Genomic DNA, 14,067 nt, shown 5'->3' on the forward strand with positions numbered 1-14,067 from the left:
ACTTCGTTACGCCCGTCTTCTGACTCTACACTTCATAGTGATTGGTCCGGCCAGTTTTAGGAGAATCCAGCCTCGAGCCTTATGGAGGGTAACTAGACCCTCCCTGGCAGAGAATTAAATTTGTTGCCGTGGGTTGTCTAGCGCGGCTAGGCTAGTCATTTGTTTAATTTTTGGCCAATTTTTTGTCATTTTTCCATTTATTGGTCTCTTCGTAACTTTTCTGTCTGATTTTTTCCATCATTTTACATTTCATTTTTGTAATATTTTGTCTAGGTTTTGTTGTTTTTTTTGTTTTTATTTGTCTGACTTTTGTCGTTTTGATCATAAAGTAAAATCCTATATCATTCAGTTCCAGATAATTGTGACTAAACGTTTTGTGTCTTTGTAGAAACTCTGTGATCTGTACGTTGTAATGTGTAAATGATAAACTGAGGCATATTGTTGCTGAAATTGAACTTATTTTTCTTTAGAAATTTCAGGTTGTTCATGATGTTTTGTAAAAAGATCATTCCTTAAACGTGAACATTTTCAGAATGGACTTTTTTTTGCACTAAAACAAAGGAAAAAATTGGAGTTGTGGTTATTTATAGGTTATTATGTTGTGATTTTACTGGTCCGGCTCACTTGAGATCAAACTGGGCTGAATGCGGCCTCTGAACTAAAATGAATTTGACACTCCTGATTTAAGGCATTGCAATTTTGTCATAAGAAGTGCAGAACTTCATATTGCAAAAATGAGTAAAAATGTGACAGGAGCAAAGAAAAATACCCAGAACTGCTGGAGTTGAGTGGGTGAAATAATCACAAAACAAACAAACAAATAAACAAAGAGACGCTGCACTTACTGATGTTGTACTCCTGGACCTTGTTGATGTAGCTGTAGATCGGTGAGTATCCAAAAAAGACGAGCATCACCGGCTCGCCGTCAGCCAGCTCCACAACGTGGGCCGTGTGGCCCTCCAGGCCGTACGGGGGAGGCGGGGCTGGTTTCCGTGGCGACCAGGTGCGTCTGGGGATGTTGAACACCCACAACTCATCCGTCACGTTGGCGGATCCCGATTCCAGCTTCCCACCAAACATGTAGATGTCGTCCTGCACGGGAAACGGACGAGGGGGATGAGATGAAATAATCAGTTTGGTCACGGAACATGCTGTGTTTACTGATGCACACGTCAGAACGTTGTGAAGACATCATGTATGAATGTTTCATCTGAGGGTTCAGGGTGCAGTGAAGAACTTTCTCATGTTGATAATTTATATTTTAAAGGCAAATGTGGCCTCTGAGATTAAACTTATGGGTGCATGGTCAAAAGGAGTACTCTGAAGTCTCATGTTCAGTCCTCTGTGGTTGATTTTAACCACTCATAGGTCCATTTGGGAGAGAAAAATAAAACCTGTATCTGTAACTGATTTTTACTTCCGCCAAGGAGGTTATGTGACACCCGGCGTTTGTGTGTCTGTCTGTCTGTCTGTCTGTCTGTTAGCAAGATAACTCAAAAACGCCTTGGAAGATTCAGATGAAATTTTGAGGGGATGTAGACTATGGTAAGAGGAAGAGCTGATTTAATTTTGGTGGCAATACGGAAAGGATCCTGGATTCTGGATCACTTTGAATTTTTTAGTATGTTTTAGTATGTGGTCCAAAATATGACAAAAACATCATAGGTTAGTATGTCGTCCAACAAATTGGAGCAAGGTGTCCGGATAGCTCAACTGGTTAAGAAGGTGATTCGTAAACAGAACTGTGTCAGAGATGCAGGTTTGATTCCAGCTCATGATCCTTTACTGCATGGGTTTCCTATTTTCCTCTCTATCTTTGGCGGAGGTCTGCACTCTCTGAGTGCTTTTCTAGTTATAATTTTTGTGTTCAGAATGTTTTCAGCAGGACAGAAGTCATGGCTCATGAACACTCCAGAGTTGGACTTATCGCTCCCTCTTCATTAAATAAGCTAAAGCACATTAGCATCAGTGATTTTCCTGCTTAATCATGAGTTTATTTTCGGCTACAGGCTAAAGTTTGCAGCTAATTGTGCAAATGCATCTTCTCAGGATGCCAGAATTTTCTGCTCAGTCTCATTATTGAAATTTCCTATGAATATCAAAAAGACATGAATGGACTTTGTATTGATTTTGAGCTGCAGCGACCATTTTTCACAAGGCTGTGGTGCAAATTTTCATAAAGGACACCAGGGATTCACAGATAATCTACTGTTACCACTGAATGTGTCCCAACCAACTATCTTCATCCTTCCGTGTAATCAATCTTTGCTGCTTTCAGCAAACCTGTCATGTTTAGTTTATTATCATAGGTAACCGCAAAGTGATAGTTTGTGATTTCACATCTAATCTGATGTTCAGTTCAAACAAATTTTGCACAGTTAGCACGTTTCATTTGCGCTGCTATAAAAGTAGTCGCCTACTTCAGCAGTCAAACCACCAGCACTTCCAAACAGCAAATATTGCTTAATTTGTCATGATTTAGAAACTTCATTGTATTTGCTTGGAGAGATTTAAATCATTCGAACTTGCAGGAAGTAAAAAACTTTTAATTGCTTTGCACAGACTTTCAACTTGTTTATAAATCCATCTATTTATATTAATACATAAATAAAGTCAGTCTGGATTTTCCAGGCAACTATGAAGCATAAAAATTTAACTCTGGAGCAATGAAAGAAGGTCATGTGGTCTGATGAATCCAGATTTACCCTGTTCCACAGTGATGGGAGCATCAGGATAAGAAAAGAGGCAGATGAAGTGATGCACTCATCATGACTAGTGTCTACCAGCCTGTGGGGGTTAGGGTTCTGATCTGGGGTTGGTCAGGTTCAACAACGTTATGTTCACAAAGAATGAAGTCAGCTGACTACCCGAATATACTGAATGACCAGGTCTTTACATCAGTGGAGTTTTTCTTCCCTGATGGCATGGACATGTTCCAAGATGACGATGCCAGGATTGATGGGGCTGACATGGTGAATGAGTGGATCTGGGAGCATGAGATGGATTGTCCTCCACAGAGTCCAGACCTCAGCCCCACTGAGAATCTTTGGGATGTTCTAGAGAAGACTTTGTGCAGTGGTCTGACTCTCCCATCATCAATATCAGATCTTGGGAGAAAATGAATGCCTCTGGACAGAAATAAATGCTGTGACATTTCAGAAGGTTATCGAAACGATGTCATGGCGAATGCATGTCTTTAACAACACACATTTGCTAAAGGCAGTCCAATGAAATATTAGAGCATCTTCATATGTGATTATGAGCCTTCCTAGGATTAGCTTCAGGAGCATTTATTTGTTAGTGTTAGCTAAGAAGCCCAACACCACTTGTTTCCAGACTTTGAATAAAGTCTGGAAACAAACCAGAAAGCTGCTAACTAAGTTCCATCTGGTGTTAACAAAGTTCTTCTGCCTGGAGGCTTCTCGAGCTCCAGCTTTCACACGGTAAATAATCAACCAGACAGCAATTCTTAATGTGAAACTATGAATTATAGCAGCTTTAAATCCCTGCAGATGAGGCAACACAATCTAATATTTACTTCACTCCTAAATTTTACAGGCTTGTGTGGTGCAGCAGAGTGAACTAAAATATGAGTTTGAAGGGTGAGAGGTGTGGATGTCTGAATGAAGTCAAAATAAAACCCGTCAGCTCTGAAACTCGGGTGATGAAGCGAAGTCATTCCTTTCATCCTCCCCAGTGGAACAGAGAGGGTTTGGTGTACAGTAAACACAGTTACTGTCAGCTACAAATCATCTGCAGGTTCAGTCCGACACTCTGACCTCCTCCGGATCAAATCTCACCTTCAGCACGGCAGAAGAGAGACATTTGTCTTCATTCTCCCTCCCGTCCTTCACCATTAAATGACTTCCCGCTCGCAGAACATCCAGTGTTTGGACAGTGACACATCATTGAAGCTCTGAACCATGACGTGATTGATCTACTGTGGATCATTCTGATGTTCTCATTTCTTAAGGGTAACTTGAATAATGGCTCAGTCTCCAGGAAAATGTCTTGAAACGACCTCATATCGCTGCGAACACTTCACACAGGAGGAGCAGTTACTAGATGCTGCGACATACGTTTCCATTCAGAATCAATTTAGTTTGGAGTTATTTTCCCAATATTCAATGACAAACAAATGCTTACCACAAAGCAGAGTGTGGAGCTATTTGTCGAAGCAGAGATACAGAAGGAATCAATCAGAAGCATTCAGCCATTTAATTTGAGAAGAAAATCTTTGCGTTAATTTTCTACAGGAGGATAATCGATGTTGTTCAAAATTAGCCCATAAATTGTCAGAGTTTCGAAGCCGGACTGAAGCTCTGCTTGGGGATGTAAACTAATAAAAAGCAAATGAGCGGAACTTAAGGGTGAAGTTATGCCAAAGAAGGAACTATTTTAAGAATGAGGTAGTAAACTGGGCAGACACATATACACAAAAAGACACAAAACTCTGTATACCTGCAGCAAAACAGGCATCGTTTTTGATCTTTAGCAACGTGCATTCCAAAATTATGTTGCACAATGAAGCATCAACCTGCACACACCTCTATGCTGCTACATCAGTAAAAAAAATTTGGCTCCAGTTAAAGAAAAATGGGCATGAGGTGATGTTTTCACTGCTGGATCGATGAGGGATGGCAAATGTGTTTTTGTCAAAATGTGATATACACTACTAGTCAAAGGTTTGGACACACCTTCTCATTTAATGCTTTTTCTATATTTTCATGACTAGTTACACTGTCAATTCTCACTGAAGGCATCAAAACTACAAATGAACACGTGAAATTATGTAGTAAGCAAAAAAATGTGAAATAAGTCAAAACATGTTTTAGATTTTATATTCTTCAAACTGGTCACCCTTTGCTTTGTTTGCTGCTTTGCACACTCTTAACATTGTCTGGATGAGCTTCGTGAGGTGGTCAGCTGAAATCGTTTTCACTTCACAGGTGTGCCTCGTCTTAAACATTTGTCATGTTTTGAATTTTGAAGGCCTACAAATACTTGAAAACACGTGAAAATTTGCACACACATTAAGATGGGCAAAAAAATGTGATATTTTATGGAACTTGTATCGGTGTGAGGCGAAATTGCTGAATAGCACCATCCTGAGAATTTCAAACAGACTCTACAACCAGGATGTGTCACCTACAGCCATGAAATTTGGTAGGCATATGCAACTCGTTGAGATGCACAGAAATGTAATTGACACCCATAACTAAAACACAACAGGAAGTTGGCCATTTTGAATTATGTGACATATTTTGTACAATTTTGGACCAATTTTTGCAAAGTTTCAAAAGCTTTAAACTCAAACAGGGTAACTCTGACAGAGCTCAAATTTGGCCAGGATGTACACCAGTCATGTATGATCAAAAGTTACCAAAATGCTCTGCAAAAGTCTGAAGGCATAGAAATGGCGGTCTTCAGAATCCTGACAATTCGCCATGACACAGGAAGTGCTCTCTAACTAGCCTGTACATGCTCCAGTCTGCCTCTAACTTTGCATGTGTGATCACAGTCCGGCCCTGATAACATCAGTTGTGCTCATAAGTTTACATACCCTGGCAGAGTTTGTAAAATGTACTCCATTCTTTAATGAAAACATGAATGATCAGAGCAATTACAATTGCATGACAATGAATAGCTTTGTCTGAACACCAGCCCTAAATGAAAGAAAAATGTTTTCATTAACAAACATATTTGCTAAAAAATAAAGGACAATATTTCACAAATTTGGCCAGGGTATGTAAACTTATGAGCACAACTGTACCTATACGTTCACAGTGATAGTGCCTCCTGGTGGACGTTTTGATAGGTAGCCATCAAAAAGGCCACAGGCCGACAAGCATGGATTCGCTGATCAGCAAGGATGTGAGGGCCTGATCAATGCTGTTTGCAGCTTTAATTCACTCTCTTTTCTATTTCTCTCTTTCTTTTTGTGAAATAAAGTGCATTACCTGGTACAGAGCCAGTGAGTGTCCATATCTGTAGTGAGGACCGTTGTTGACAGGAACAACATCCCACGTACTGGTCTCCAGGTTGTAGCTGCAAAAAGAAAGAAATCCAAAAACCTTCAACCCTGACAACCACTAAAGCTTCAAAACTAGCTCTTTGTAGTGGTGGGTCGGATGGCCGCTGCTTACTTGAGCACCATGTGGTAGTTGGAGTAGTTGAAGGAGTAGCCGCCCACCACCCACATCAACCCAGAATGCACCAGGGCCCGGTGGGACGCCCGACCCAGAGACTGAGCCGATGGTTTGATGCTGGGTAGAACCCAGAAGGCCTCAGTGGAGGGGACGGAGAGAGAGCAGTCTGGACCTGAAGCAGAAATAGAGAGAAAAAACACATTTTTAGGTAAATAACATATCTTATGGCTGCACAAACACCATTAAACACCACAACTAACAACAAACACAAAATAACTGGAGGTATAGTGTTATTTTCTAATAATGATTTCAAAACGACACCATCAAGTTATACAATGCATCAAAAAAGGCATCATTAAGGCATAAATAACAAACAATGTCATATTTTTCTCCAATGTTTTGTTACTGCTCAAAACCAGAGAGGCTATTTATTTACTGCACCTTAATTATCTTTAGGAATTACATGAAAAGGGGGGAAAAGTGAGGAGGGATGTCAATATCAGCTGCAAAATTGAAAAAAGGTAAAGTAGCATTAATCATCTTGGTTCAAAGCATTTTATTTTACTAAGAAACATTGATTTCTGGTGTTTAAGTGGATTTGATGTTGTTGATGGATCATCTCATTCCTCTCTCTTCTGTTCTGGTTTGGAAATTATAGCATTTAACAGATTAACAAGTGACTACTGCAGCGAGTTATTATATTAAAATAAACATTGTCTAAAACAGGGGTGTCAAGATCCGTTCCTGGAGGGCCACTATCCTGCATGTTTTAGATGTTTCCCTCTTCCAACACAGCTGATTCAAATGATCAGCTCGTTATCAGGCTTCTGCTGAGCTTGATGAAGAGCTGATCATTTGAATCAGGTGTGTTGGAAGAGGGAAACATCTGAAACATGCAGGATAGTGGCCCTCCAGGAACTGAGTTTGACACCCCTGGTCTAAAATAAAGAGCGCAGATCTCTTCTTAAACTATCACTGGTGCTGCTGACAGATAAAAACACCTTTAATTTTTTTTTAGTTAAATCAGTACTTTGACTTTCAGAACACTGACAAACATCCATCCATCCATCCATTCTCTATACACCGCTTTATCCTCACTCGGGTCGCAGGGGGTGCTGAAGCCTATCCCAGCTGACTCGGGCGAAGGCAGGGGACACCCTGGACAGGTCGCCAGTCTGTCACTGACAAACATGTTTTATCTTAAAGTTATCTGTGCATTAAACTTAATTATTAATATACTGTTTCCATTTTTTCAAAATCCATTCCTGCCCCACCATCAAGTTCAAAAAGCATGTTAACTTTTTAAATCAATCCACAAAATTATGGCATTTGTCAGAGTGAGAAACTGTAAAAACAACACAAATTATTGCAGTTGTTGAATCAGATATTCAGCTTTCCAACGGTCCTTAAACTAATCATGTGTTGTTCTTTCAGAAAAAAAAATCATTGAATCAAAGCTTAAAATTGTTATATCAGAATCACTTTATTCTCCATGTCTTGTTTAAAAATTCTGTTCTGATCGGAATCTGTAAAAGAACAAAATTATTCTGAGTTCCTCAGTGCATCTGTGAAGCCATTAATTATTTAGCTGTGAACAACAGTCATGTGACAAAAATTCAGAGGCTTTTCAGCTGAACTGCAGGTTGTTTATGAAAATAAATAAACTATATATACAGAATATATGCTAGTATAATAGTAAAGTGACTTTAGTTTGTAAAGTTACCATTTTTTCCCAGTATCAGTAACACCTGTGAGAACCTGGAAAATTGCATGCTTGTTGAAACCAGTGTTGTATTTATTTATTTATTTATTTATGTAAAGTAAATTATCTTTTTTTATGATTTGTGGCATTATAACTGTTGTTTCCACAGAGGTGCAGGACTTTACATTGGATCTGTTGTGTAGGACGAGATGTTCATATTCCTTCTTGCATACATGAGACACCTCCTAAGACTCTGTGGGATGGTCAAGTGATTGAGGGCATCCTCTGGGTGATCAAGTGAGCATCATCTTTCCTAGGTGTTTCGCTGAAAGGCCCATGACACCTCCAGAGGGTTCAGCAGTGAATCCTAGCGTCCCAGGTTCCCCCCTTAGATGCCATCTACTCACTTCAAGGCCCAGGTGGAGTCCTTTCTCTTCCTTCACATCCACTGACTTCCCTTGTCAGCAGCTCTGGAGAGGTTCTTGACTGCCTGCCGATGGGCCTTCTCACGCACTCGTGTCTCCCGGTGAAGCCTGGATGCCGAGGTGGCTACAAACCCATTAATCAGTTTTCTTCCACTTAATAGGAGTTGGGTCACGGAGGTAGCAGATGAAGCAGATCATTCCAGACATCCCTCCCTCCAGCACCGCTTTCCAGCTTTTCCTGGGGGATACCGAGGCATTCCCAGGTCAGATGAGATACATAATCCCTCCAGGGAGTTCTCGATCTTCCCCAGGGTCTCCTCCCAGGTGCTGTGTTTGGAAAACCTCCAAAGGAAGTCTCCTTGGAGGCATATGAATCAGATGTCCAAACCACCTCAAGCAGTTCTACTCCAAGCTCCCTCCAGATGTCCGAGCTTCTCACCCTCAGAGCCCAGTCACCCTGCAGAGGAAGCTCATTTCAGTCACTTGTATCCACGATCTTGTTCTTTCGATCACTACCCAGAGCTCATGACCATAGGTGAGGGTTGAAACATAGATGGACTGATAAATTGAGAGCTTCGCCTTGCAGCTAAGTTCCCTCTTCACCACGACAGTCCGGTACAACCCCTGCATTACTGGTGCCATCGCACCAATCCGCCTGTCCATCTCACGCTCCATTTTTCCATCACTCATGAACAAGATCCCGAGATACTTGAACTTCTTCCCTTGCAGAAGCAACTTGACCTGCGAACCTTCTGCAGACTACTTCAATTGGTCGGACCCTCACCTTCCAGCCTAACTGTTTTGCAGTGGCATCAAGCTCCATGTACCTCAGCTTCTTCCATTCATAGGCCTCCTCTACTGAGCTCTCCCAGAGCACTGTGAGATCGATGATGTAAACATGCCTAAATGAAGCTGACAATAGCACCACGTCTGGTCACAGGTTGGTGGATACAATCTCAGGTGAGAAGCAGAACTTTTGGTCCAAGTTTACCAGCATCCTCCAATCACAAGACCCTCTCAACTGTGTAGGGTCTGGTCTTGAGGTGGTGAGACAGGCTTCGACCCTCACCTACCTGGACAAATGTTGTTTCTTGCCAGTGGGACAACATGGGTGGAAGGGCAGTGACACTTATCCGCCACGTTTCCAGCCCTAGTGCCAGACATTTTAGCACCTGGTTGTGCCGCCAGGTGTAACAGGCTTGGGTGAGGCTGTTCTTGCAACCCACTAATAATGTCTTAATGATGTGTTTGAGTGTAGCTGGAGTTGGGCAGAGTGAGCATGTGGGGTCTTCACCATACCATTGGCAGTGAAAATGATATGAAATGTTCAAACTAGAAACTGACTTTGAAGAAGAATAATGACAGAGAAAGTCCCATCCTGCGAGCCGTTTCGTTGTCTTGTTACTTGTGAAGCCCCAAAAGTCTGAATCTGTGTTTTCGAGACTGTAAGGTACAGCTTCAAGGGTGAAAATAAAACACTCAGCCATGACACTGACATCTTATTTTGCCATTTCTTTTGGCAAACAAAAAGACACCGTATGAACATGCTGAATCGATAAGGATCTACTATCACCTTTTAAAGTCCTCTAAGAGGATAAAAACATGAGGGGTTATCTGAGGCCTGGGGCGGCTCTGATGAATAAATAACGGCTCGGCAGGTAACAAACGAGACACGAGGAGATGAAACAAATGAAAAACACTCCGTCACTGATGCAAACTGCATCCAGATACCCGTCTCCTGCAGGTGTGGGGTTGAGGACAAATGGCAGAACATGCTCTTTTCATTAACACAAAAACAGATTTTTTTTTCTGCTGCCAAATGGCGGTTGCTATGACGACAGCTACCTTTATTATTTGTGCGTCTGATGGCTGCTCTGAGGCCGGGCAGTGGTCCACACCTCATTCATTACCACACTGATGTCTGCACGTTCTGCTTTTACATGAAGGACTGTTCATTCAAACATTTAGAAATAAGGTGTTAAATCTGTCAGAAGAACAGAGTCTGACCTCTTAAATGCCATTAATCCTTTAAACTAGAAGTAACACTGTTTCTATTTGAAAACCAGGTTTTTGCACGAAATCATCACAAATTACAGACAGCATTATAAAAGAAGTGGCATAACTGATGATAATGAGTGTGGAGAATGATTTACAAGTATGCAGATCCTTCAAATTAGGGGGGTCAAACTCATTTTAGTTCAGAGATCACATTCAGCCCAGTATGATCTCAAGTGAGCCGTACCAGTAAAATTACAACATAATAACCTATAAATAATCACAACTCCAATTTTTTCTTTTTTTTAGTGAAAATAAGTATATTATGATAATGCTCACATTTAAGTAATTATCTTTTAACAAAACATTATGAACAACCTGAAATTTCTAAAGAAAAAAAAGTTCAATTTTAGCAAATATGCCTCAGTTTGTCATTTACACATTACAACGTACAGATCACAATGTTTCTACAAAGACACAAAACATTTAGTCATAGCTATCTGGAACTGAATGATACAGTATTTTACCTAACGATCAAAACAATAAAAAGAAGACAAAAAAGACAAAAAACCAACAAAACAAGACAAAACATGCCAAAAATGAGATGCAAAATGACAAAAATGAGAAAAACAACAACAAAATGAGACAAACAAAACAGAAGGGACACAAAAATTAGACAAAAAAGTTACAAAGCGACAAAAATTGGACAAACAAGACTACAAATTACACAAATGATACAAATGAGACCAAAAATGACAAAAGCGAGAAACAAAATTAAAAAAACAAAACAAAAGCAAGACAAAAATGAAACAGAAAACAACAAAAAACAGAAATAACATGAGACAAACATCAAAAGTCAGACAAAAAAAACACAAAAGTGAGACACAAAATGAAAAAAGAACAATGAGCAATCTAGTATTTTACTTTATGGTCAAAACAACTTGTCATGATCTAGAAATTATTTTTTAATTTATAGTTTTACAAATTTCCAATTTGCGATTAATGTCTTCTCTGTAATTTTTACATTTTACAAACGGCATTGGACCCTCTGGAGGGCCAGTTTTGGCCAGCAGGCCACATGTTTGACATCCCTGTTTTAAATTAAAAGGCTAAACATGGAATTACTTTAACTATTTGTCCCAATGCAGCATTAAAAATGTCACAGAGAGAGTGTGGATTTCACCTTTACTACCTGTTTTATCTGCTCTAAAGCTACTCTCAACTTGTTCAGCACAATTATGATATTAGAACTGTTGTTGTTTCTTGCTCATAAATAAATCAAAATGACACTGAATCCATTTTATTAGGAAAACATATTTAGTTTTCAGCACAGAATTGTCTGAAATTTGGGATTTCTGCATTCAGGGGCGTAGTTTACTGCACATATTTCAGATGTAAAGGTGTCTAATTAATCTGTTAATGCCAGAAATCAATTATTCAGGGTAGTGTCTACAGATACGGACCCGTACCCGTAGCCTGTGGGCTACGGATACGGCACTTTCCATTTGCCAGACAGATACGGACCCGTACACGAGTCTCACGAGTCAAGAAGCTGCTAACCACTGCAAACTGTTGAAAGGTAAGCAAAGGTTAAGGTTAGGGTTAGTGTTAGGGTCAGGTTTAGGGTCCGTAACTGGAGTACCGATGCTACGGGTCCGTACCGCTAGCGTCTACCGGGAGTCACGTGACCAGATCTCGCGTATCTGATTGGCAAATGGAAAGTGCCGTATCCATAGTCCACAGGCTACGGGTACGGGTCCGTACCTCTAGCAACAACCATTATTCAGAGTAAATTTGCTAATCTACTGAATATACTCAAGGTTTCCAAGGGAATCCTGACAAAAATATCAAATTATGACAGGACTTTCATCATTTTAGCACAGTGCACATTGCCTTTTAGCGTTCAAATCTCTGCTTCCTTATTTGTCTAAATGTTCTTTTGTTTTTAAATAATTTAAGTTTTATAGTTGTTGCACAGCCTTGGGAACAGTCACTCTGAATTCAACTGTTCAATCTTGAAAATGCTGCTTTCATTGATGCTCCTATTGGTTGTTTGTTGTTTTAGGGTATCTAACCTCTTTTTATTTTTATTTCTAAACAATATTTTCAAGAAAGAAATTGGCTTTTGTCATTGTAATGTTTCTGCTTGTGCTTACAGCTTCGGTCCAGGAGGGGGCAGTGCTTCACCATTTAATCCACTACAGGACAGCGTCTCATAGGGTGAGATTAAAATGAATATTATTATTATTCCTATTATTAATTATTATTCGTCACAGCAGTAATATTATGCATAATAACATTTGATATGAAGCATCTGGAGACAAATCAGAGGCCGGTTTTGCATCGATGTGATTAAATTGATTAATTCCATCAATAAAATTGATCCACAGTGACATGTTTTTGGAAAATATAGCACTATTGAAAACTTCTGGAGCAAAAATCATCATAATTGTGACAGATTATATCTGTTTAACTGCCTTCACAATCACTGAACTGAAGCAAGAAACAGACATCAGTGTGAATTTATTTTCAGCCAGACTCCATAATGCCAAATCATAAAGTTGCTGCTGCAAGAAGAAATTGCTCACAACTGAAACATAAAAAAACAAAAAACCAATAAATCCACATATATTAATATTCCCCACCACACCGTATTTCCCAGAGAATCACATCTATAGTTTTACGACATGAAACATTATTGAATGAGGCGACATGATGTCGGCGGTAAACAGAACGACAGTCGTGCTTTTGTGTCTCCTCCTTTTGTTTGTTCCCTTTTTATTCCCCTTTTTCACATTAATAATGAACAAAACATCAAAAAGATCCTTTCATGACAGGCATCATGGGAAACACGGTCTTTGTTTGGAGGATAAATAGAAGTTGCATTGACCTCGTTTGTTGTGATTATGCAGTAAGTTGCTCTAATGACATCTAATGACATAATATTTAGCACTATTTTGGCCATTTGTAAGTCAAAAGATGCTGAAAACTGTCATAAAAAATACTTTTTATAGTGTGAGTGTTGTTTTAAATTCTATACTGTGCTTCCAGAGTCTGACTGAATTAAGAAGAGAAATGTTTAAGTTTTCTGTTCTCTAGGCTCAGATTCAAAAGCAGAATTGCCTGAATCTTAAGGAGCTCATTTCCCTACATGAAGTCAAAGCAGCTTTACATGACTGGGCAGCAGAAATCTTTAGATGTGCACATTTAGACTGACTCACTTTGCTGCTGTATGATTATTGACATTTATGACCTGTGACACATAGTTTTTGTGGTTTTATGATGCTGTAACAAGCTCAAAATCTTGATGTAAACCTCATTTAAAACCTCATGTAACCTCAAATTGTACTGCTGCTCTAATAAAACAGATCCTTAATGTCAGCTGGCCTTTTTCTCGTTAAATAAAGGTTAAACAAAATGTAAAATTTTAATTAATCTACGTTAGAGCGAAGCAATCGATCTCTGTACAATCAAATATAGTCACCAAAAAGAGACTTTTTTTTTAATTAACCGTCCAAATCCCAAAATTTGCTGGCAGGTTTGAAAAGCAGGCTGTCTTAAAAAAATAAATGAGAAAATAAAAATGACTAAAATGTCACCATTTAGCATAGCAGAAACTGTGTGTGAGATGTTGAAATTTCCTACAGTCCTTGAACTATTCATTTGTGATGTGTTATGCCAGAAAGCTTAAAATCATATTTAATCAAAATTTCATTGATGCCTCATTTAAAAATATATAATTTATATTTGCCTGATTCTGCAAAAAACAAATAATTTTGTAGTTTCTGTCAAAACC

At 39.4% G+C, this 14,067-nt stretch overlaps 1 protein-coding gene across 3 annotated transcripts in view; it reads right to left on the bottom strand.

The window, feature by feature from the left end:
* Nucleotides 1-14,067, bottom strand: part of atrnl1a (attractin-like 1a) — a 473,108-nt gene that overhangs the window by 388,502 nt on the left and 70,539 nt on the right. For all 3 annotated transcript variants that reach the window (XM_051959750.1, XM_051959749.1, XM_051959751.1), the window contains exons 6-8: nt 6,147-6,321; nt 5,961-6,048; nt 846-1,092 (exon numbers count right to left, since the gene is read on the bottom strand). In XM_051959750.1, coding sequence (XP_051815710.1) covers nt 846-1,092; nt 5,961-6,048; nt 6,147-6,321 — 510 coding nt within the window. The remainder of the gene's footprint in view (nt 1-845; nt 1,093-5,960; nt 6,049-6,146; nt 6,322-14,067) is intronic.

This window comes from Acanthochromis polyacanthus, chromosome 15 (genome assembly GCF_021347895.1).
Source record: "Acanthochromis polyacanthus isolate Apoly-LR-REF ecotype Palm Island chromosome 15, KAUST_Apoly_ChrSc, whole genome shotgun sequence".
Lineage (NCBI taxonomy): Eukaryota > Metazoa > Chordata > Actinopteri > Pomacentridae > Acanthochromis > Acanthochromis polyacanthus.